Consider the following 24,523-nt stretch of genomic DNA (forward strand, 5'->3'; position numbering starts at 1 on the left):
CCATGAATCGCAGCACGCCAGGCCTCCCTATCCATCACCAACACCCGGAGTTCACTCAAACTCATGTCTATCGAGTTGGTGATGCCATCCAGCCATCTCATCCTCTGTTGTCCCCTTCTCCTCCTGCCCCTAATCCCTCCCAGCATCAGAGTCTTTTCCAATGAGTCAACTATTATTAGTTGCCTTACTAATATATCTCACAATATAATTGGAGACCTGGAGAAAAAAGCAGGTTTTTAGAATAATTTTGGTATGCTGTATGAATGAAGAATGTACAAGGTACAGCAATAGCACTGATAACATTATCTTCTCTTCCTAGAGTGTCAATGAGATTGGAAGTCAAGAGGAAATTATACTTGAACTGAATCTTGAAGGGTAATACGAGTTTTCCAGGTAGCTCACAGATGCAGGGCACTGTAGAAAGAAGAAAAATTATGCAGTGATAAGAAGAATAAAAGAGCATAGTTTGTTTAAATACTTGTCAATAATCCCACTTGGTAGGAGTTGTAGCTGGAGAGGTTAGCAGAGTCCAGATCATAAAAGTCTTATTGAATAACATGGAAAAAGTGTTTAGGCTTATTTTCCATGAGGACATTAGTGGATCTTGAGGGATGACAGCGGGTGACAAAGGTTTGTATTATAAAAAAATTACTCTGGCATCAGCTTATATTATATACTTGACAGAGGCAAGAGACTAGATAGGAAAGACTATTTAGGAGAATCTTGTTCTGTGGTTGGAACAGAGAAAGGCAGGAGTAGCAGCAGTGGGAGAGAAAGAATCCACCAGTTTTAAATGGAATAGCTAAGGTGATCAATGTACTCAGGGATGTGAGGGTGAAAAAGAAAAAGCATGTTTGTGATAACTTCTAGGTTTCTGAATCAGGTGACTAGCTGGGTGACAGTGTGATTTTCTGAGATAGGGGTTATGTAAACAGGGAATCAGCTACATTTTGTGTTTGTATTTAATGCATACTGTTTTGTTGTGGTGGTGGAATTTATGGTGGATGGGATCAAAATAAATAATTAATAAGCACTTTTCATTTGGGGTTTGTTACATAAGTGCCTGTGGGATCTCTAGTTGGTATACCTCTGGATCTAGAGTTTAGGAGAATATTATTAAGATATTTGAATTAACCATGATTATCCCATCCAATCCCATGACATCAATCATGCATGGATGGTCCTCTAGAATAAACAGAGGAATCAGAATGGAATAAACCTTAGGAAACAGTGATATTTAAGTGGATGAGAAGCTAGCAAAGGGGAATGTGGTCCATGAATATCATGGCGCTCTGGGAGTCAATGGATAAGAGCTTTCAGGAAGGTATAGTTGACAGGGTAAGTTATATCAATTAAACACAGAGCCCCCAGGACAAAAGGAATAATATTTAGAAGCCAAAAAAATGTGACAGTCAACAAAAGAGCCCTAGAAAATATTCTTAATGACAAAATCAATTTTATCAGAACAAAGTGCCTCACAGCTCTTTAGGAACATGGGCAACCTGTGGAAAAATCTTGTAAAAATTCTGTCCATGTTTTAACCCACACCAATTGTAATCCTCCAATAAAAGTTTCTATGATCATATCTCTCACAGTTTCTTTATTTTTAAAGTTTGACTACACTGATTGTTCTAGAAACTGAACATAAATTGTTTAATGTTGGATAATGTTTGTTTCAGGCAAGGACCTTACAGTTCATATTTCATGTTTCTTTAATTCTTTCATGGAATTTAATAAGTGGATTTGGTTTCATAGTAGAGCCATATGAGGCTTCCCTGGTGGCTCAGGCGGTAAAGAATCTGTCTGCAATGCAGGAGACCTGGGTTAAGTCTTGGGTTTGGGAAGATCCTCTAGAGAAGGGAATGGCTACCCACTCAAATTTTCTTGCCTGGAGAATTCCATGGACAGAGGAGCCTGGTGAGCTACAGTCCATGGGATTACAAAGAGTCAGATACGACTGAGTGACTAACAATTTCACTTTCCAGTATTCTTGCCTAGAAAATTCCATGGACAGAGGAGCCTGCCAGGCTGCAGTCTGTGGGACTGCGAAGTGTAGGATATGACTGAGCATACACACACCCGCCCCCCCCCCACACACAATTCGTGTATAAAACATATCACACTTATTTTTCCATGCTCAATATATAACTTGTTTAGTCCTGCATCTCCATTTGCATGTGCCTCTTCCAAGACCAACTGTCTTCATGTGATCATATATTTTTGTAAAATTTCCAAAGATATTTTAACAGAAATTAGTAAGACCACTGTCTTTTCCCAATTTGCCTTCCCTTGAGTCATGGCTGTAGGTATGTATATTTTAAAATTATGAATGTATGATAACCCGTTTACAGGATATTTGGAGAATACAGAACAAAGTTGCATATTGTTCCTATATATATATATATATATATATATATATATATATAAAAGTGATTTCCCTGGTGGCTCAGTTGGTAAAGAATCTGTCTGCAATGCCAGAGACCCAGGCTTGATCCCTGAGTCAGGAAGATCCCCTGGAGAAGGGAATGGCAACCCACTCCAGTACTCTTGCCTGGGAAATCCCATGGACAGAGGAGACTGGCAGGCTACATACAGTTCATTAGGTCGACATGACTGGGCGACTGACACTCACTTCACTATATATTACAATTATTTTTCTAAGTAGATAAGATTTTTAGTTGGAGTTTAAATGTCAAATTCTCAAAAATTAATAGAATGAATAGACAGAAAAGTAGAGGATATAGTAGACCTGAAAAGCACTATGGACCAATTCAACATAATTAAGATTTATACAATTTTCACACAACAGCAGGATACAAATTCCATTCAAGTTCCCATACACTATAAACCAGGAGACACTGAAACATATCCAAGGATGTAAAAATGTAAAACAACATGCAAAAGTTTCATGGCCTAAAGGTACTGAAATCATACAGAGTCTGTTCTCTTATTACTGTGGAATTATATTAGCAAATGATATCAAAAGATATTTGAAATAAGAGGTATATTTTCAAGTGCCATGTGATACTTACCAAGAGAGATCTTTGTCATACTTATTGAAAGCCTCAATAAAGTTAAAAGACTGAAAAAATACAGAGGGTGATTGCAGAGTAGAAAGCATTTAAATGAGAAATTAGTATCAAAATGAGAAATTAGCATAGCAGATATTAAAATCCCCATATATTTGGAAATCAAGTGTCCACTTTTAAATGACGGATATATCTAAGAGCCATAACAAAGAAAATTAGAAAACATTTGTAATGGAATAAAAATGAAAAGAGAATTTATCAGAATTTGTTACATGCAGCTGAAGCTGCTCAATGCAAATAAATATAAGGTGGCATCTTGAATAAGGTATAAAAACAAATAATGGCTACTAGCATAAAATTTTGTGAAATTTGAAAAAAGTCAATACTTTAGTTAATAATATTGTATCACATATTAATTTCTTATTATTTTTTTTTTTACAACATGGTGTTCCTTTATATTCTCAGAATTGGGTTAGAAGTTTCAAGACTCAGCAAATATTTTTTTTTTCAAAAATCACTAAAATAATAAGGTTTCTAGACTTCTAGCAGTCATACTAGATATCAGAATAAATGGAATTATATGCAAGTTTTGAGTGACTATAAATTAGAAATCTAGCATTCTATTCATACTTAGTCAAACAAGTAGAACCAAAATGTCATACATTTTTTAGCTAAGCAAAATTCATATTTTCTAAAATATATATATTATACATCTATCTATCTATATATGTATATAAAAGCTTTTCTACTACACATGATAAAGGCTTTAGAAAGAACAACAATTAAAAAAAAGAGACAGAGATTGGAAAACATAAACTGAATGAAATGCGAGCACTGAATATGAAACATAAAAATGGAAACAAACTAGATAAAAGTAAACGATCATCATCTAGTCCAGTTGTTTCTGAACTTGGATGCTCATTGGAATCATGTCAGCTGCAGATATTTTTGTGGTCTGGTCGACAGTAAGTTGCCACAAAAAATTAACTTGATGAACATCGAATAAAGCTCCTTGTAAGGCAGTATAAAGGACATTGTCATGGAACTGGTTAATTCTCAAACAATATTTAAGCTTTTGCGTACAAAAACTTGAAATGTTTTGCAATTTTATATTTATCAGTAATTCTAATAGAGCTTTTCTCAGTTTTTAACTTGTTATAACCCTAAAATAAAACTTTATAATCTATTAATAGAGAAATAAATTTAAATATGCTTTAGTCTGACTCCTCAGAAATAGGAGCTTGAGACAGAGGGATTAGGTACTACTTTATCGTTAGGGAGTGCATGCCCAGAGGGCAGACGTCAGGTACAAGGAGCAGAGAAGGCTTGTTACATGTCTGGCTGCCCCTAAGTGGGGCAAATGGCTCTACCGTTGGAGCATCCTCCTCACGACTGCTGTAATGTTCACAGTGTTTTTACAACGTTGCTTGCCCCATCAATGCCAGGAGGTGTTTGTTATTGGGATGGGGAAATATTTAGCCTTACAGTGCTAACCTGGCTTAGAGATATGAACCTTTGCACCCCCTTTCTCAACAACAAGATTGCTGCCTCACTCTGCTGCTGCTGCTGCTAAGTCACTTCAGTCGTGTCCGACTCTGTGCGACCCCACAGAGGGCAGCCCACCAGGCTCCCCTGTCCCCAGGATTCTCCAGGCAAGAACACTGGAGTGGGTTGCCATTTCTTTCTCCAATGCATGAAAGTGAAAAAGTGAAGTCGCTCAGTCGTGTCTGACTCCTAGCGACCCATGGACTGCAGCCCACCAGGCCCCTCCATCCATGGGATTTTCCAGGCTCACTCTACCTGCGTGAAATTCTAGAGCAGTGTCTGCCGCTGACTCTTCTATAACCGCTTTTTGTTTGTTTTCACGAGACTTTTAGGAGTACATTGTTAGTAAACAAGCGATGCAAGTAGGTTTTTAAAAATTAACAAAGGACTAGTAATTGGTAGATTTTTCATACATTTTAATCATAACAACTATCCTGTACTGCTTGAAAAAAAATATTTGATGTAGAGCTAGAGTTTATTTTAAGGAAATTAACTTTAAATTAGTAAAAGTTAGGCAGTAAAAAAGTACTCATCTGGGAACCAGAGTACCAGGCTCCATAGTGTGAATAATTAACTGACCTAACATTCAGGTAATCTAGATTATAATGCTACCTCCTTCCTCAAATCTTTTTGTAGCTTGTCAAGTCCACTATGTCCAATCAAATGGCTATCATTATATTGTACAAATTTGAATGGGTTATCAGAACCCAGCTGAACTAGCTGTTTAATACCAAGGAACAGCCACAAGGAACAAGATTACTTTAATCAGTTTATCCTCATGCATATTTTGGTCACAATTAAATGGCTAGTGTTAATTTAGACATGTCTAGGAAAATTTTTTGTGTGCCTGTAACAATCAAACTAGGCAGGCAGTAGTATCTAAGGAGAATAAAAAAGGAACAGTTTTGAATTACTCCTTACTTATTCTTTGAATAGATAAAGTTGATTTTTTTTCATTCTAAGAAATTATACCTGCATATATAGGCTGGGGTCCAGTAATGAGACATGCATGGAGTCACACACTGGTCGATACACAATCTTAGGCTAGTCGGCTAGTCAGTCAACCAGGCAACTTTGAATGTGTGTGTCCCTTTTGACCCAGCATCACTCACCTTTCATGTCAGTCTTCTTATCTGTCCATGGTATTGCTTCTACTTCCGTCAATCTCACAGGTGCTATCGTGTGAATAGAATGAACATGTGAAAATGATTCTCTAAGTGTGTGTGGAGATGTTTTGCTGTGATGCTACCACTTTTGCCAGGAAGACACGCTGAGCTAATGTCTTCTTGTAGACTTCTTGTAGCCAAGGTAAAATGTAGTAGGCCAAAAAGAATGGTTTTAGAATTGAAATGTAAACAAGAGCTAATGAGTAAATTTTCTGATATTTGGGACAATGTTGCTAGTCTCTCCCTGAACAAGTAGAATAAATAAATTGTGGTTCCTTTCATCATTAATAAACCAATACCCTTCTGCTTTGTAATGGACTGTATCTTGAGGTTAAAAGATGGTCCTGTTTACCCCTGTATTCACAGGGCTGGCCTTTGCTGTTCTGTCATCCGTGCACCCAGTGTTCGGCTTGTACGGGTCTCTGTTTCCCGCCATCATTTACGCCATATTTGGAATGGGGCGTCATGTTGCCACAGGTAATAATTTCTGCCTATTTTTATGCTTCCCATGTTACTAATGAAAGGGACTCAGAGTGATCATTTGTTAATGATAACATTTCCAAAGTAATTCCCACTTTACTATTGAAAATATTAGGGCAAATATTATCAGCAAATAATATCAGTTGTGTGGATGTGAGAGTTGGACTATAAAGAGAGCTGAGTGCCGAAGAATTGATGCCTTTGAACTGTGGTGTTGGAGAAGACTCTTGAGAGCCCCTTGGACTGCAAGGAGGTCCAGCCAATCCATCCTAAAGAGCAGTCCTGGGTGTTCATTGGAAGGACTGATGCTGAAGATGAAACTCCAATACTTTGGCCACCTGATGTGAAGAACTGACTCATTGGAAAAGACCCTGATGCTGGGAAAGAATGAGGGCAGAAGAAGAAGGGCAGACAGAGGATGAGATGGTTTGATGGCATCATGGACTCGATGGACATGAGTTTGACTAAGCTCCGGGAGTTGGTGATGAACAGGGAGGCCTGGCGTGCTGCAGTCCATGGGGTCGCAAAGAGCTGGACACGCCTGAGCGACTGAACTGAACTGAATATCAGTAAATATTAGGATAAGATATTTAACTTTTTGTGTCCAATACATACTGTGACATTGCTATATTCCTATGTAACCAAGGTTTTTGTTAAAGATTCCATTCATTTTTAAGTTGTAAGAGAAAGGCAATGTTCTCAATTTACAATGAAATGAAAATAAGCACACTGAGGAAAAGAAAAGACTGTATAAAACTTAGTCACTCAAATGTTAAAAATTATTTTCCACACATTTATATTGGATTAGGACTTCCCTGGTGAAGTGGTGGATAAGAATCCACCTGCCAATGTAGAGGACATGGGTTCAATCCCTGTTCTGGGAAGATTCCACATGCACCGCAACCCCTGAGCCCGCACTCTAGAGCCGTGAGCCACAACTCCTAAAGTCTGCGAGCCTACAGCCTCCACAGCAAGGGAGAAGCTACTGCAGTGAGAAGCCTGCACACAGCAACGAAGAGTATCCCCCACTTGCCGTAACTAGAGAGCTCCTGCACAAAGCAATGAAGACCCAGTACAGCAAAAAAAAAAAAAAAAAAAAAAGGATTATACAATCTTTTAGGTTTCTTCCAAGCTTGATTCTACATGCCCTCTCATTAGTATACCTCTTGTCTTGCCTAACATTGCATTATCAAGTAAAATGTGAATCACAAGTAATCTGATAATAGAGTAGGCTGGTTAAAAACAAAGACTTGGAAGTTAGATCTGGGTGTGAGTCACATTTGTTCTTTGCTATCTGCATGACCTTGGGCAAAGTTTTAAAGATCTATTTGCTGCTTTCTTGATAGTAAAATGCCAAAAAAAAAAGTCATGATTTTAGTGAGCATTAGATGAGATAATTGATGGGCAAGTATCTAGTTTGTTACTTGCTACATAAAAATTAATAAAAGCTGTAATCATTACAGAAAAGTCGCTCAGTCGTGTCTGACTCTTTGCAACCCCATGGACAGTAGCCTACCAGGCTCCTTCATCCATGGTATTTTCCAGGCCAGAATACTGGAGTGGGTAGCCTTTCCCTTCTCCAGGAGATCTTCCCAACTCAGGAATCGAACTGGGGTCACCTACACTGCAGGCAGATTCTTTACCAACTGAGCTATGAGGGAAGCCCAGATTACAAATGAGATGTGGCTAAATCTGAAGCCCAAGCTTTTCCTCTTTTCAACCAGCTGCTCAAGGATGCAGTTTCCTTTTGTGCTGATATAAAGGGAAAAAAGCACAATAATGATTTAGAAGTTCTTGAAGCCTATTATATTCAAATTTTCCCCCTCTCTAATTTCCTAACAATTTATTTTCATTCTTCAAAACAGTTAACTATGTCACTAGCACGAAAATGTAGATTCTTGTAGAGCTGACCTTGAAGCATTTCCTCTGTTAAACAAAGGACATGAACAAGGTAAAAAAATTTCCCAATAGACCATAATTACTTTACAAAGTCTAAAATACTTAACTTGATATACGTAAGTATGAGTTTACATAAACCACTTTATTTCCTAAGGAATCATTATAGACATGTTACCAGTGGCATTGCTGTGAAACTGCCATTTATATAACATTTTGTATTTAACAGATATTGTTAACAGCTAACGGTTAACAAATATTATTAACAGGAATCTTGTAGTCTACTAGGTTAATAATATACATTTCAAAATACATATAATTTGCAGACTTTATTGTAGACACCGTAGACACAATAAATGCTTAAGGCATTTTACTTCTGCATCTGTATCAATACTTCTCCAAAGGACAGAGTCAGCTGGACCTTCTCATTTCTCTGTTTATCCTAACAGATTTAGAATTCTTTAGAATAATATTATAACATTAACACTGTGTATCTATTTATACTCAAGAAATATACTGATTATTTTTTGCTTTACTATGATCTTAAATTTAGGAACCAAGTGAATCTCACCTAAATTTCCTAAAAATATTTAGTATAGAGAACATATTTTTCTTTTAAATAATTTTGTTGTACTCTAGTATAGAAGTGTGTGAAGCTTCCTACTTCCATTTTACTATTAAAAGACTGATGTTGCTTTCATAAAGAACAATCACTTTATCTGGGATTTTAACTCCAATTCAGGTAGTCAGAATGCAATAATGAATTAGGAAATGCAATAATAAATTATGCTTGTGGTGTGTTTAAAAGCAAATAACTTAAAAGCCAGACTATAAAGATACCAAATGTACTGTTTTTTCACAATGTGATTTTTTTTCTTATTTTAATTTAAAATACATATATATTTTTTAAAGGATTAAATCACTGATTGCTTCTTGTGACTTGCAAAGAAAATGTTTTAGAATAAAGAGGAAAAGAACAGAAATTTGGGTATCAATCCAGTGGAAACAAAATTGTTAAAGATAACCCTTAAGTGACAATTTGTAAGATCTAATTATCTTCTAAAATTAGAGAAAAATATTTTTAAAGAGAATAATCTGTTCGGCAATTTAGAGAAAAGATTAGGGAGATCGTCAAGGGTAGTCTTTAGAAGAAAAGTAAGCAAATATTTATTTACCAAATGGGGTAGGACTTGTGATAGATGATTTTTACATATGAAATCTCATTTAATCTCTACCCAAATTTTATAACTAGATATTTACCATCATTTTACCCATAAGGAAGCTGAGTGAGGTTCGGTAAGTTGACCAGGAATTTGAACTTAGGTCTGTCCAATCCTGAGGCCTTGCTACCCACGGCACTCTAAAGCGACTAGATGAGTTTAGTGGTTGTGGCTCGGATGGTAAAGATTCTGCCTGCTATGTGGTAGCCCTGGGTTGGATCCCTGGATTGGGAAGATGCCCGGGAGCAGGGAATGGCTACCCACTCCAGTATTCTTGCCTGGAGAATTCCATGGACAGAGGAGCCTGGCAGGGTACAGTCCATGGGGTCACAGAGAGTTGGACATGACTGAGCAAGTAACATTTTCACTCACTTTCAAAGTTACCACTTGTAGACTTCAAGCCTAGACAGGGTGAAAAGTTGACAAAGTGAGGGAAGGAGCAGAGGAGAAGTGGGGAGGAGATCAAGACAAAGCCAGACCAATAAGAGAGAGAAGGTCAAATGTCATTCACAGCACCCTCATATAGTCACCACAGCCTCAAATCCTTGACTGTCATCAGATGTCTCAGAAACAGCAAAGGAACAGCCTTTGAAAAGAGGAAGTACTTCCATAACCATGTTGGCACAGTGTACCCTGTACCCTTTCTGGGAATCTCTCTCTCTAGAGACACATCTTGGGATGTGACTTTTTAGATGGCCTTTTTCTCTTACCGTTCAAGTCCATCTTATCTTCTTCCAAACCTAGGAAAGGTAGTTCTAAACTTAAAAGTTAACCCTAGACCATCTTTGTTCTCAGTTCTTTAGTCATCTGTTCAGTGGCTTTCATACAAATCATGTCCTAGACTCTATGTCCTAGACTTAAAGGCCAAAAGACATACTTCTTTACTCTCAGGACTATCAAACTTTGAGAAATTTTATTGTCTTATCAAGAAGAGATTCTATGGCAGATATTCTTTATTTGGTATTGCCTACCCTTGATGACAGAATCTTGTCTCTAATCATTAGATATATGTGTTCTTAATTTAATAATTTATGATGAGAACAGTGATCGTGACAGTTGATAGTTATTGATGATTTATTGAGAATGACTTAGCTTCCTGAGAGAACTATATTCAGTTTTCTTCCATTTTTATGTACCATCAATTCAATGGAACAGTTAATATTGGATAATAGAGCATTTTGGCTTTAATCTCATTATGAATTATTTTTTTTAGGTGCCATATGTTATGATATGTGGCATATATATAAATATGTGTGTGTGTGTGTGTGTGTATAATTTTTTAGTTCCTAAGTCATGTCCAGCTCTTCTGACCCCATGGACTGTAGCCCACCAGGCTCCTCTGTCCATGGGATTTTTCAGGCAAGAATACTGGAATGGGCTGCCATTTCCTTCTCCAGGTGATTACATGATTTCTTTTAAGTCTCATCACAACCCCATTGGGTGAGGAATGCTTTCTATGTTTAGATAAAGAGATTGAGATTCAGTGTGCTGGGATTTAAGGTGAGGTGTATTGGAGGCTACCATCATCATACTGTTCTGAACCACAGCACATATTGCCTTCTCCTGTGAAACCAAGGGATTGCTTATGTTGGGTTTTTACTGAGACCTTGTCTCTGTTTGAATTGGCTCTCTTGCTCTATGAGGCTGCATGCCATTTGTTGAGATGTCTGCACCTTATGATGTAGACTCTTTTCCACAAAGTGTCAGTTATGATCTGGGGCAACCTAAGGTCTTTAGGTAGTGAGCTGGAATGTTTGCACAATGCTGCAATTTGTTTCTTTAATCCCAAATTGCTACACCCTCTCTGTGGGAACTGGCATCTGCCTGCCGGTGTGGCTGCATTCTCAGACATGCTGTGCCAAGATAAGAGCATCAGAGCTCTTGGCAGAAAGAGAGGAACACGCTGAAAATAATCCTGCATTTCTGTGAGGCCAGGACAATTCTTGGGAAAAACCTTTGAACCATATCTAGGTATGGTAGACAGGAATGGTGTATTTAACCATTTCATGGGCCACAGCATGTTGTTGTTTCTGTGCCCTGAATAGAAAGATTCAGCCTGGCCTGGAAGGTCTGGGATGGATCTATGTTGAATATGGGATTTGAGCCAAACAAGGAAAGACAAGAGTAGATTGTCTAAATAGATTGGAGGAGCAAGCATTTCAGCAATGAGTCTCAGATTCAGCAAAGGGTCCCATTTTCCATACGAGCTTATTGAGGTATTTATCATCTCTTCCATATTCTTCTCAAACTCTAGAATATAGGCATTATTACCCTCATTAAAAAAAAAAAAAAAGCAGAGACATTACTTTGCCAACAAAGATCTGTATAGTCAAAACTATGGTTTTTCTAGTAGTCATGTATGGATGTGAGAGTTGGACCACAGAGAAGGCTGAGCATGGAAGAATAGATGCTTTTGAGCTGTGGTGTTGGAGAAGCATCTTGAGAGTCCCTTCGATTGCAAGGAGATCAAACCAGCCCATCCTAAAGGAAATCAACCCTGAAGGACTGATGCTGAAGCTGAAGCTCCACTATTTTGGCCACCTGATGCAAAGAGCCGACTCATTAGAAAACACCCTGATGCTGGAAACATTGAAGGCAGGAGCAGAAGGGGACGACAGAGGATGAGATGGTTGGATGGCATCATGGACTCAATGGACATGAGTTTGAGTAAACTCTGAGAGATGGTGAAGGACAGTGAAGCCTGGCGTGCTGCAGTCCATGGGGTTGCAAAGACTTGGACATGACTGAGCAACTGAACAAGAGCAACAGCAACACCCTTACTTTATGGATGAGGCAATTTAGACTCAGAGTAATGTACTTTATGTTGCGATAGTGATAAATGGAGGAGCTGGAGTCAAGTCCTTACCAAGTCCATACTAGGATCTTTATCCTTGTCCTGCATTCTCTATATAGATCTTCAGAGAGGTGGGAAAACATACGGCCTAGGAGGGAATAGCAAGTAGATGGTGTGGCTGTATGTGCAAGAAATATGTGTATATAAAGGTGAGTTTCTGTTTATTCCATAGAGTGAAGGGTGGAGTAGTGGGGATGTAGAGGAGAGTGCTTCTAATAGATCTGTTTTGGTTTTACAAGATATGCTAAGTCACTTCAGTTGTGTCCGACTCTGTGCGACCCCATAGACAGCAGCCCACCAGGCTCCCCCGTCCCTGGGATTCTCCAGGAAAGAACACTGGAGTGGGTTGCCATTTCCTTCTCCCGTGCATGAAAGTGAAAGTGAAGTCGCTCAGTTTTGTCCAACTCTTAGTGACCCCATGGACTGCAGCCTAACAGGCTCCTCTGTCCATGGGATTTTCCAGGCAAGAGTACTGGAGTGGGGTGCCATTGCCTTCTCCGTTTACAAGATAGATTCACCTTTAATGGTGGAATACAATAATGTTTATTCAGTCTGATACTAACAGAGGATTGCCTTCCCCGTTTTAGGCACGTTTGCCTTGACATCCTTAATATCCGCTAATGCAGTGGAACGACTTGTCCCTCTGAGCAGTCAGAACCTCACCACACACAGCAACACAAGTGTCCTGGGATTATCTGACTTTGAGATGCAAAGGATCGGTGTTGCTGCAGCTGTTTCCTTTCTGGGTGGTGTGATTCAGGTAAGTATACTGAAACTTGTGAGTAAAGAAAGGGAGAGAGTGGCCAAGAAAAGGAAATTGGTGCTTTATTAAATTAAACTTTTCTTCTCAATTGAAATTTTCTTCCAGTTTTATTGAGATAATTGGCCACAGCACTGTATAAACTTAAGGTGTACAGCATAATTATTTGATATACATACATCATGAAATTTAAGTTTAATGAACATCCATCTCCCTGGTGGCTCAGTTGGTAAAGAATTCACCTGCAATGTGGGAGACTTGGGTTCAATCCCTGGGTTGGGAAGATCCCCTGGAGAAGGGAAAGGCTACCTGCTCCAGTATTCTGGCCTGGAGAATTCCATGGATTGTATAGTCCCTCGGGTCGCAAAGAGTCGGACAAGACTGAATGACTTTCACTTTCACTCACAGCAATGAGGTGTTAATTTCAAAGCAAGGTGGAACCATTTAAAATGCCAGTATCAGTATTTTTGCTGGGGAAACAAGCACTCAGTAGAAATTATGGCAGTTTAAAAACCAAAACAATTTTTGTCTTTTCTCTGTAGTTTTTATTGTCCTCTATAATAGGCACTTTGCCTTTTTTCCTTTTTCCAAGAACTTAAAGGGGTCTGGGATTACCTTTGGAAAATTTTCCAAGCTTTACTTTTCTGAAGCAACCCCTGGACAAGATTTCTGCCCCAGAGGACATGGGAATATACAGCTCCTTTGACAGTTACACAAGCATGGGATGACATAGCTGGGGGTATTTAGTGACAGAGCCTTTTATTATTGTACTGGTACATTCTGGAAACACATAGTCTTACGTCTTACAGGATGATAAGAACAACTGCAGACCCAAATAAGAGATTCTCCACTTACTTTTGATTTTGTACTAGATACTTTTTTGCATCTTTTAAATAAAGGGATCATGAGTATAGAAAGGATTTAAGATGTTAACTAGTTTAACCTGCCTATTCAACAGATCATTCTTAACTCCTTCCAGAAAAATCAATTTTATTCTATTGTAACGCTGGGGGAGGACAATCTAAAGTTCCTTTTAATGATGTTTCACTGTTTCATAACCATTACAGACAATAAGCCATTACTGTTTAAATCTTTCCAGCTGTGCTTCCACCTAGTAAAGCAAAGACGCAATTCACTTAATAAAATTATAATTAAATCCTTAAAATTATAAATTGAAAATTCCTCACATTAAAAATAGTAATTACATTTATTATCCTACTATGTGCTAAGCTCTGTTTTTAAGCTTACTGCATGTATTCATGTATTCAACCTCTGTCAGTATTTTATGAAATAAATATTCTTCTTCCCATTATATTGATGAAGATACTGAAAAGTAAAGCGACTTATTTAGAATTTCATAATTAGGAATTGGCAGGGTAGGAGTTGAATTAAAAAATACAGTTTCTTAAGTGCTATGCTGCAGAGCTTTTTAAACTAACTCAGTGAAAGGAAGCAAGGAAACTCAGCTCACCTTTTCAAGCCAGACACCAGGCTAGTGTCTCCCACACTTTATTTCCTTGACAATAGCAGCAGCTGTGATTTAGGCATGATTCGTCTGGTGGGCAATGTCCTTGGTTATATAACTGTGTGTCCGCCATTCTTGAGAACTTCAGGGTCTTTCTCATACTACTTATATGACACCATTGTACTTTTTTCAAGGCTCAGCTCAAAGATAATCATCTCAGAGAAATATTCATTGACATCTCTGGACTTTCTCTAAAAGACTTTGGACGTGACTTACATGTTAGGACTTCTCAATCTACCAGAAAATATTTTCCGGTTATTTGCCTCTCTATCTGGGCTTAGTCTCTATAACTGTTGAACTCTATAATTCTAAGAGCTGGTACAGAATAAATGTGAGTTGAATCACTTGAATAAGAATAAAGTCAACAAAATGTTTGTAGCATTATCGTGTCAAATAAGCAAAATTAAATTGAGATTTTATTTTTGTGTCTTCTGATTTATCATTTTCTCTCTCCACCCCCCACCAGAAGATAAGGAATGGGTATTTATCTGTTTAAATTGTAACACAATTCTTAATAAAAAAGGAGTAAAAAAAATGTATTATAATTTTTTAGTTTGGTCATCGATTTTGTCAGATCCATCTAGCTAAAAGGTGAAGACTTTTTCAGTGAAATCTCCCACGTCTTCTCCCAACTATTCCCCAGCCAACGCCTGAAGAAAAATAAAAATACAACCACTCCTACAACTCCCCCACTCCTCCGTGTCTTTTAATAACATCATGCTCCAATCATCCCATTTTAAAACTTAGTTGTTTTCTTTAGCTAGGGCAGAATTCCATTCCTATAGCGTGCATGCATAGCCACTAAGTTGTGTCTGACTCTTTGGACTGTAGCCTGCCAGGCTCCTCTGTCCGTGGGATATTTCAGGCAAGAATACTGGAATGGGTTGCCACTTCCTACTCCAGTGACTATGCCCGATCCAGGGATCGAGCCTGCATCTCCTGCATTGCAGGCAGATTCTTTAACTGCTGAGCCATCGGGGAAGCCCAGTGGAAGGGCAGAATGGAAGGCCGAAGAGTCAAATTGTTGTCCATCCCTTGCAGTTCTGATTCTCACTGCCTCTTACATTAGAGGCTATTTTCTTTTCTACAAAAGTCTGAGAACTGAAAAGATTATTGGTGGTGCCTTCAACCATGCAATTCCAAATAAAAATAATTCTTAAGCAGTGAATTTCTAATCTCAGTTCAGTTCAGTTGCTCAGTCGTGTCCGACTCTTTGTGACCCCATGAATCACAGCACGCCAGGCCTCCCTGTCCATCACCAACTCCCGGAGTTCACTCAAACTCACATCCATTGAGTCGGTGATGCCATCCAGCCATCTCATCCTCTTTTGTCCCCTTCTCCTCTTGCCCCCAATCCCTCTGAGCATCATGGTCTTTTCCAACGAGTCAACTCTTTGCATGAGGTGGCCAAAGTAGTGGAGTTTCAGCTTTAGCATCAGTCCTTACAAAGAACACCCAGGGCTACCCACTGCTGTAGTCTTGCCTGAAGAATTCCATGGATAGAGGAGCCTGGGGGCTATAATCCGTAGGGTTATAAAGAGTCAGATATGACTGAGTGACTAACACTTCATGTCTACCTATGTATGTAAACATATCTCTCTAATTTCTAAATATATCCATCTATATCTGTGTTAAACATGATTTCCTACTGATGTCCTCAATTCTTATCCCTTCCATACTGATCATTCTAACCTTCTCTCCTTGCTTGCTATAGATTTCTTAAATAGTGAGAAATCTGGCTCCCACCATCTATATCCATTTACTTCATTTTTCAGTCCCAGTGTATACTTATAGTGGTTTCAGAATTATTAACCTCTACACCCATGGGAATTCACTTTATCTACTCAAGGACAGTATCTTCATTACCTTTGGTTTTATATACTTTGAGCTTCCCTGGTGGCTCAGCTGGTGAAGAATCTGCCTGCAATGTGGGAGACCTGGCTTCGATCCCTGGGTTGAGAATATCCCCCGGAGAAGGGAACAGCTACCCACTCCAGTATTCTGGCCTGGAGAATTCCATGGACTGTATAGTCTATGGGGTCACAAAGAGTCGAACACAACTGAGTGAATTTCACTTTCACTTTACATACTTCACTCATTTTCAGAGTTATTCATGTGAGCACATTTTTTGCATCCCTTTCAGTGAGGTTTTTTCATACCTTTAACTAATCTGAAAAGTCTATATATTGTATGAGTCCATTTAAATGCTACTTAGAAAAGGCAAACATAAAAAGATAGTAAATGCATCTTTGGTTGTCAGATTCTTTGTTACATTCTGCAATCTACCCTGGGAGCTCCCAACCTCCAAATAATTTTCTAAAAAATTCATACACATTAAGGTTCATGGGTTTTGATAAATGCTTACTATCACATACCTACCATTACGGTACTCTACAGAGTAGTTTCAGCATTCTAAAAAATTCCCTGTGTTTCACCTAGGACATTCTCCAAGGCCCTAATCCACTTACTGTCTCTTTAGTTTTGCCTTTTCTAGAATGTCGTATAATGGAATCATGCAATATGTAGCTTTTCTAGACCATCTTCATTCACTTACAGTATCAAGATTCATTATTCATTCAAGTCATTGCATGACTTGATATGCCATTTCTTTTTATTACTGAATAGTATGGAGGAGGGCTTTATCTTCTGAATTCCACAGCACACAAGTTCATAGGTGTCCTTTTGACATTGTTTCTCTAGCTCTCTGGTCACACAGAGCTTTTTCCCTGCCATATGCCTGGGGAACACTCGGTTGTTCTCCTGTTGTTAATTGCTGAGTCATGTTGAACTCTTCTGCGGGCTCATAAACTGTCGCCTCTCGTTTCCTTCTGTCTGTGGGATTTCCCAGGCGAGAATACTGGAGTGGGTTGCCATTTCCTTCTGCAGGGAATCTTCCTAACCCAGGGATTAAATCCATGTCTCCTGCAATGGATTCAGGAAGGTCCTTTACCACTGAACCACAGGGAAAGCCAACTGATCTATTGTCAGGAGCAATTTAGTTCTCTTCCCCAAGTCTGCATGCAATGCTCAGTAGAGAACAAAGGGCTTTTCGAGTTTTAGCTCCCACTCAACTTCTTGGTCTTTACCTTCCTAGTGACAGCTACACGGCAGTTCTTTACACTCCTGGTTGACAATACCCACTCCTAACATCAACACTTTGCCTCACTTTATAATGTCTTTCAAAGTATGAACTGTATCTTTATCTCTGTATTCTGCAACAATATTGTGTCTTGCTGCTAGTAGATATTTGATAAATATGCATTGAACAAACAAATAAATGATTTGGTATAATATAATTTTACAGACTGCAAACCGATAAAACTTGAAATGCATGCAATATTCCATCCACTTGGTCAGTGTAGTTGTTTGCTATGCACTCTTTTCTTTTTTCACTACTTGAAGGCCTCTTGTAAAAAATAGTTTGAGATCTGAGGTACATTCAATTTATATAGAACACATGGTGTTTATAAGAGCATTACCAAATAGTATCATGCTAGTGACCCTTGGTAATGTGTGACAGAGGTTTTCAGCATTAGCCCGGAATATCAACATTACTACAAACAGCTGAAATATATTGTATGAAATTAATTTTCTCATAAACTGTTGCATGGGCAAATTTTGGGAGTTGGCTAGTCAGATTATAATTATTATCATCCCCATTATTAGTAAAAGGAGTCGATGTGGCTGTTTATTGTCATTGCTGCTGCTGCTGCTAAGTCGCTTCAGTCGTGTCCGACTCTGTGCGACCCCATAGACGGCAGCCCACCAGGCTCCCCTGTCCCTGGGATTCTCCAGGCAAGAATACTGGAGTGGGTTGCCATTTCCTTCTCCAATGCATGAAAGTGAAAAATGAAAGTGAATTCGCTCAGTCGTGTCCGACTCTTAGCGACCCCGTGGACTGTAGCCCACCAGGCTCCTCCATCCATGGGATTTTCCAGGCAAGAGTACTGGAGTGGGGTGCCATTGCCTTCTCCATTATTGTCATTAACCTAATGTTTTTTGACATTGGCATAAAATTTAAGTATTAGGCCTCCAAGCAAAATATTCTATCAGGGTCCTCATTTTACATACTTAAGTTCCAGGATAATCTTGGAAACTACAGTTCCATCTGTGGATACCTCCTACAAAGCCTGTGTGTTATAGGTTCTTGCTGCCTTCAACTTGTGCCCCTCAGCCTCTGTATACTAGAGCCCTAATTTTGATGTGGGTGGTGAGGAAAGAGATGTTCTTAAATTTCTCCTTCTTCTTTTTCTCTTCCTATCCCTCTTTTTTTCTTCTTAAAATGTCTGCCCTTGTCTTGGGTTAAGGAGAATGTTGTCATCCAGAAGAAAGTAATCTCTCTTTAGTTAAATCTCACATGTTTGCAATCATCCTTCACATACACAGTGTTTTGTATCAGAAGGGAGGTCTTAAGGGGCTTGGTGAACTTTTAAGAGTCAAGAAGCCTCCATTTTAGGAATTTATCCATTACTGGGAACATTTTTTCTAAAGCATAAAAATGTGTACAAGAAAGGTATTACAAAAATACATGTGGTCTTTGGATAAGTTTTACAGGAGATTACTGCAAACTTTTTGGTTTATATCGTGAGGTAGGTAAATATATTTTCAAGATTTGAAATGGCTGAATTCTTTATGTTTTGAACTTTTCCTATATCTTTCTATTTGTAGCAATCTGGTTGTGGAAATGACAAAGAAGTTTTTACTAGAAGATAGTGGTTAGCTGGAAGTGGTTGGTGTATCACTTCAGGTTAGGTGACCTTTGTTTCTCAATCATGAGAAAATACTAACCCCTCTTAGTAGGTGCTGGGTAAGAAACAAAAAAAAACCAGAATGTAAAATGGTGATGATATATACACGTCCTCTCAAAGGAGTTTCCTTCTCAAAACAAATGAAAATAAGGTTTCTTCGCATACAGATAATAACTTTCTGACATTCCACATATGTATAAAGTTCCATGTAGGCAAGCAGGTTTCCAATTTCAAAAATTTGGATCACTCGTATGCTGCATTTCAGTGAAATGAAAACTCAACTCTCAATAATATTTTATTTTTTCCTAATTTTGCCTCAATAATATGCTAGTTTCATCCTCATGGCCTGTAAGAATTAGTGTCATAATTTGGAGCTAACTAATAGAAAGATACGTGGAAAAAATTGGTTCCATATTTTTCTTAACTAATTGTGTTTTTAGGATAAAAATCAAAAGATTATGAATCAGTGTGTTCCACTTGTAGCTACACCACTGATTGATTGAATATTTCCCTTGGGACATTTCTATTTGACAAACCGACACAATTTCTGAAAACAAAACAAAAAAACTGTTGGTAATAGAAGCTGTTGCTCTGGTTTCATTTTTTGGTGAAAGAATTGCCTGATTTCTATGTTGGCAACCTGTACTGTTTTCTTTATTACATATTGAATAAAAGGGGGTTGCAAAAATGCAAGCACTTCAAATACATTTCTTTCTGCACTGATAAATTATTTCATGCTCTCTAGAGTTGGAAAATTCGGTGTGGCTTTTTTACATTTCCAAATCTACTGGCTAGTTTTTCATGCTATGTAAATATATATGGCACCTTATGACATTCCAGGTACAATACACATGTTGCATATTTTATGGGTTGCAAAACTCTTTCATATGTTACTTCACATTCTCAACAATTCTGAAAAATCAATAGAGCAGACATCATTCTCATTTTTTATAGATGATGAAGTGAGGCTTGGAAAATTTTAAGAGATATTCTAAAGGCAGAAAACTAGGAATGGTAAAGTTAGAATCAGAAGTCAAGTTTTCAGATTTGAGCCCAGAAAACTCCATCCTAAATACAAGTTTAGAATATTATTGTTTTTGCTCAAGGGGCATTATGATGTGAAGGAAATGATATATTTTGCATTGTATGCTCTGGGAGTATATAGCACTTTATACTTCTCATTTTTATTACTATGTCATCTTGATAGAAGGAAATTTCATTGCTATTCTTTCCTTTGATTTCTTTAATACTTAATTTTATTTTCCAACAAGAATTTTAAGACCTGACCTAGATATTATAATTAACACATTAAGAAGATATAACCCACTTTGTATTCCCTTTTTCAGTGTGAATACTCGTGAATATAATTTAATGTTACTTTCAAAATGGCAAATTTCTATGACAGTTTACATGGATATAGTAGATATAGTCAGAGAGTGGGCCATCTCCTCAGAGTTCTTTCTCTTTACCGATCATTGCAGTGTTAACAGTGAGAAAAGAGATTTGATTTTTGCTGTCATCTTTTGCCCAGTAGAACTCAATGCACAGGCTTCTGCTTAGATGAGATGATTTTGTCTTGTCATGAAGCAGTTTTGCAACGGAGCATAATGTTATGAGCAGAAAGGAAAAGTTTATCGAAAATGACTTTCCATTGATTCCTGGGTTTCTTAAGGCATATTCCTTAAACCCCTCTCTTTTGTCTTTTCCTCTTCTCCATAAACACTGATGTCTCCTTATTAATATTGGCCCTTTACAGCTACTTGACAGAGTATCTCGTTAAAACAGTATGTTTCCGTTTCTTAGAATCTGGCAGAAACTCAAGAAATGGACTTTTCTCCTCAATGCTTTTGAAATTTTAAGCCTATTGGGTATAAAGTCATGAATTATGTCCTTTGGACTTTTAAAAAAAATTATAGATAATGCAAGTTTTATTTTTCACCCACAGACTCCCATATATTAACTGATTTGAATATATTTCCTTTCTTGTAACATGCATTATTAGGAAAATAGGGGAAAAAAATCAATGTTCAAAAAATAACTGTGTTAACTTTAATCGAAAGAGTTGTAGTTGTACCCCAAAACATTTGGAAAGTCTTGGAACCTACTAATGTTCTAAAGAAAACCAATCTGTTGAATGAATGAAATTTAAAGAGCACATTTCACATCATTTTTCTGTGTCTGTGTGTTGAAAATGAAAATGTGTCAGATATGAAACCCTCCAGGAAGCCTGGGAAGTTTCACCTTTCTTTGCCGTCTTAGGTGGCCATGTTTGTGCTGCAGCTGGGCAGTGCCACATTCCTGATCACAGAGCCTGTGGTCAGCGCAATGACAACCGGGGCTGCCACCCATGTCGTGACTTCACAAGCCAAGTATCTCTTGGGAATGAAAATGCCATATATATCTGGACCACTTGGATTCTTTTATGTGAGTTTTCCCCTGTATCTTTGTTCATATGTATATTTGGGGCATGTGTGTTTCACATAGTAAAATTTGGTTAATTTTGAACAACAGACTGGTTCCAAATAGGAAAAGGAGTACGTTAAGGCTGTATATTGTCACCCTGCTTATTTAACTTATATGCAGAGTACATCATGAGAAACGCTGGACTGGAAGAAACACAAGCTGGAATCAAGATTGCCGGGAGAAATATCAATAACCTCAGATATGCAGATGACACCACCCTTATGGCAGAAAGTGAAGAGGAACTCAAAAGCCTCTTGATGAAAGTGAAAGTGGAGAGTCAAAAAGTTGGCTTAAAGCTCAACATTCAGAAAATGAAGATCATGGCATCCGGTCCCATCACTTCATGGGAAATAGATGGGGAAACAGTGGAAACAGTGTCAGACTTTATTTTTCTGGGCTCCAAAATCACTGCAGATGGTGACTGCAGCCATGAAATTAAAAGACGCTTACTCCTTGGAAGGAAAGTTATGACACACCTAGATAGTATATTAAAAAGCAAAGACATTACTTTGAACTGTGGTGTTGGAGAAGACCCTTGAGAGTCCCTTGGACTGCCAGGAGATCCAACCAGTCCATCCTAAAGGAAATCATTCTTGAATATTCATTGGAAGGACTGATGCTGAAGCTGAAGCTCCAATACCTTGGCAAAAAAATACCTGATGCAAAGAACTGACTCATTAGAAAAGACCCAATAAAGGTCCGTCTAGTCAAGGCTATGGTTTTTCCTGTGGTCATGTATGGATGTGAGAGTTGGACTGTGAAGAAAGCTGAGCACCGAAGAACTGATGCTTTTGAACTGTGGTGTTGGAGAAGACTCTTGAGAGTCCCTTGGACTGCAAGGAGATCCAACCTTCCCATTCTGAAGGAGATCAGCCCTGGGATTTCTTTGGAGGGAATGATGCTGAAGCTGAAACTCCAGTACTTTGGCCACCTCATGCAAAGAGTTGACTCATTGGAAAAGACTCTGATGCTGGGAGGGATTGGGGGCAGGAGGAGAAGGGGACGACAGAGGATGAGATGGCTGGATGGCATCACTGACTCGATGGATGTGAGTCTGAGTGAACTCTGGGAGTTGGTGATGGACAGGGAGGCCTGGCATGCTGCGATTCATGGGGTCACGAAGAGTCGGACATGACTGAGTGACTGAACTGAATGATGCTGAGATTTTTTCAATTTTAAAGCAACTTGAGTTTAAATAAAATCTTTTAGGATATTTAAATATGACTGAGAGTATGAAACTAGTTTATGAGTGAAACCTACTAATTAGGGAGCAATTCTTTGTAACACACAATTAAACAGTAAAATTTGGGAACATGGTCAAAAAAATATAGCTTGAATTATTTTGTTGCTAACTGTTAATGGAAGCCATGTATCAGGCTTGTGACCCAGTGTAACAACAGTACACCCTACCACATTCTTTCAGTATAGTGAACCTAGGTATAGATCATATCAGTTCAGTTCAGTTGCTCACTCCTTTCCCACTCTTTGCGATCCCATGGACTGCAGCATGCCAGGCCTCCCTGTCCATCACCAACTCCCAGAGCTTGATCAAACTCATGTCCATCCAATCAGTGATGCCGTCCAGCCATCTCATCCCCCGGGGTCCCCTTCTCCTCCTGCTTTCAGTCTTTCCTAGCATCAGGGTCTTTTCTAATGAGTCAGTTCTTCACATCAGGTGGCCAAGGTATTGGAGCTTCAGCTTCAGCATCAGTCCTTCCAATGAATATTCAAGAATGGTTTCCTTTAGGAAGGACTGGTTGGATCTCCTTGCAGTCCAAGGGACTCTCAAGAGTCTTCTCCAACACCACAGTTCAAAAGCATCAATTCTTTGGCACTCAGCTTTCCTTATAGTCCAACTCTCACATCCATACATGACTACTGGAAAAACCATAGCTTTGACTAGAGGACCATTGTTGGCAAAGTAATGTCTCTGCTTTTTAATATGCTGTCCAGGTTGGTCATAGCTTTTCTTCTAAGAGCAGCATCTTTTAATATCATGGCTGCAGTCACAATCTGCAGTGATTCTAGAGCCCCGCAAAATAAAGTCTGTCACTGTTTCCATTGTTTCCCATCTATTTGCCAAGAAGTGATAGAAGTGGTTACCATGATCTTAGTTTTTTGAATGTTGAATTTTAAGCCAACTTTTTCACTCTCCTCTTTCACTTTGATTAAGAGGCTCTTCAGTTCCTCTTCATTTTCTGCCATAAGGGTGGTATCATTTGCTTATCTGAGGTTACTGATATTTCTCCTGGAAATCTTGATTCCAGCTTGTGCTCCATCCAGCCTGGCATTTCGCATGATGTATTCTACATAGAAGTTAAATAAGCAGGGTGACAATATGCATTCTTGACGTACTCTTTTCCCAATTTGGAACCAGTCTGTTTTTCCATGTTCTGTTCTAAATGTTGCTTCTTGGCCTGCATACACATTTTTTAGGAGGCAGGTAAGTGATCTGGTATTCCCATCTCTTTAAGAATTTTCCATGTTTTGTTGTGACCCACACAGTCAAACCCCACTCCAGTACTCTTGCCTGGAAAATCCCATGGACGGAGGAGCCTGGTAGGCTGCTGTCCATGGGGTCGCTAAGAGTTGGACACGACTGAGCGACTTCACTTTCACTTTTCACGTTCATGCATTAGAGAAGGAAATGGCAACCCACTCCAGTGTTCTTGCCTAGAGAATCCCAGGGACGGCAGAGCCTGATGGGCTGCTGTCTATGGGGTCACACAGAGTCGGACACGACTGAAGTGACTTAGCAGTAGCAGCAGCAACACACAGTCAAAGGCTTTAGTGTAGTCAGTGAAGCAGAAGTAGATGTTTTTCTGGAATTCTCTTGC

At 38.7% G+C, this 24,523-nt stretch overlaps 1 protein-coding gene across 1 annotated transcript in view; it reads left to right on the forward strand.

The window, feature by feature from the left end:
• Positions 1-24,523, forward strand: part of SLC26A7 (solute carrier family 26 member 7) — a 150,264-nt gene that overhangs the window by 20,804 nt on the left and 104,937 nt on the right. The window contains exons 3-5 of the mRNA XM_044928521.2: positions 6,107-6,217; positions 12,778-12,950; positions 21,483-21,647. Coding sequence (XP_044784456.2) covers positions 6,107-6,217; positions 12,778-12,950; positions 21,483-21,647 — 449 coding nt within the window. The remainder of the gene's footprint in view (positions 1-6,106; positions 6,218-12,777; positions 12,951-21,482; positions 21,648-24,523) is intronic.

This window comes from Bubalus bubalis, chromosome 15, assembly GCF_019923935.1.
Source record: "Bubalus bubalis isolate 160015118507 breed Murrah chromosome 15, NDDB_SH_1, whole genome shotgun sequence".
NCBI lineage: Eukaryota > Metazoa > Chordata > Mammalia > Artiodactyla > Bovidae > Bubalus > Bubalus bubalis.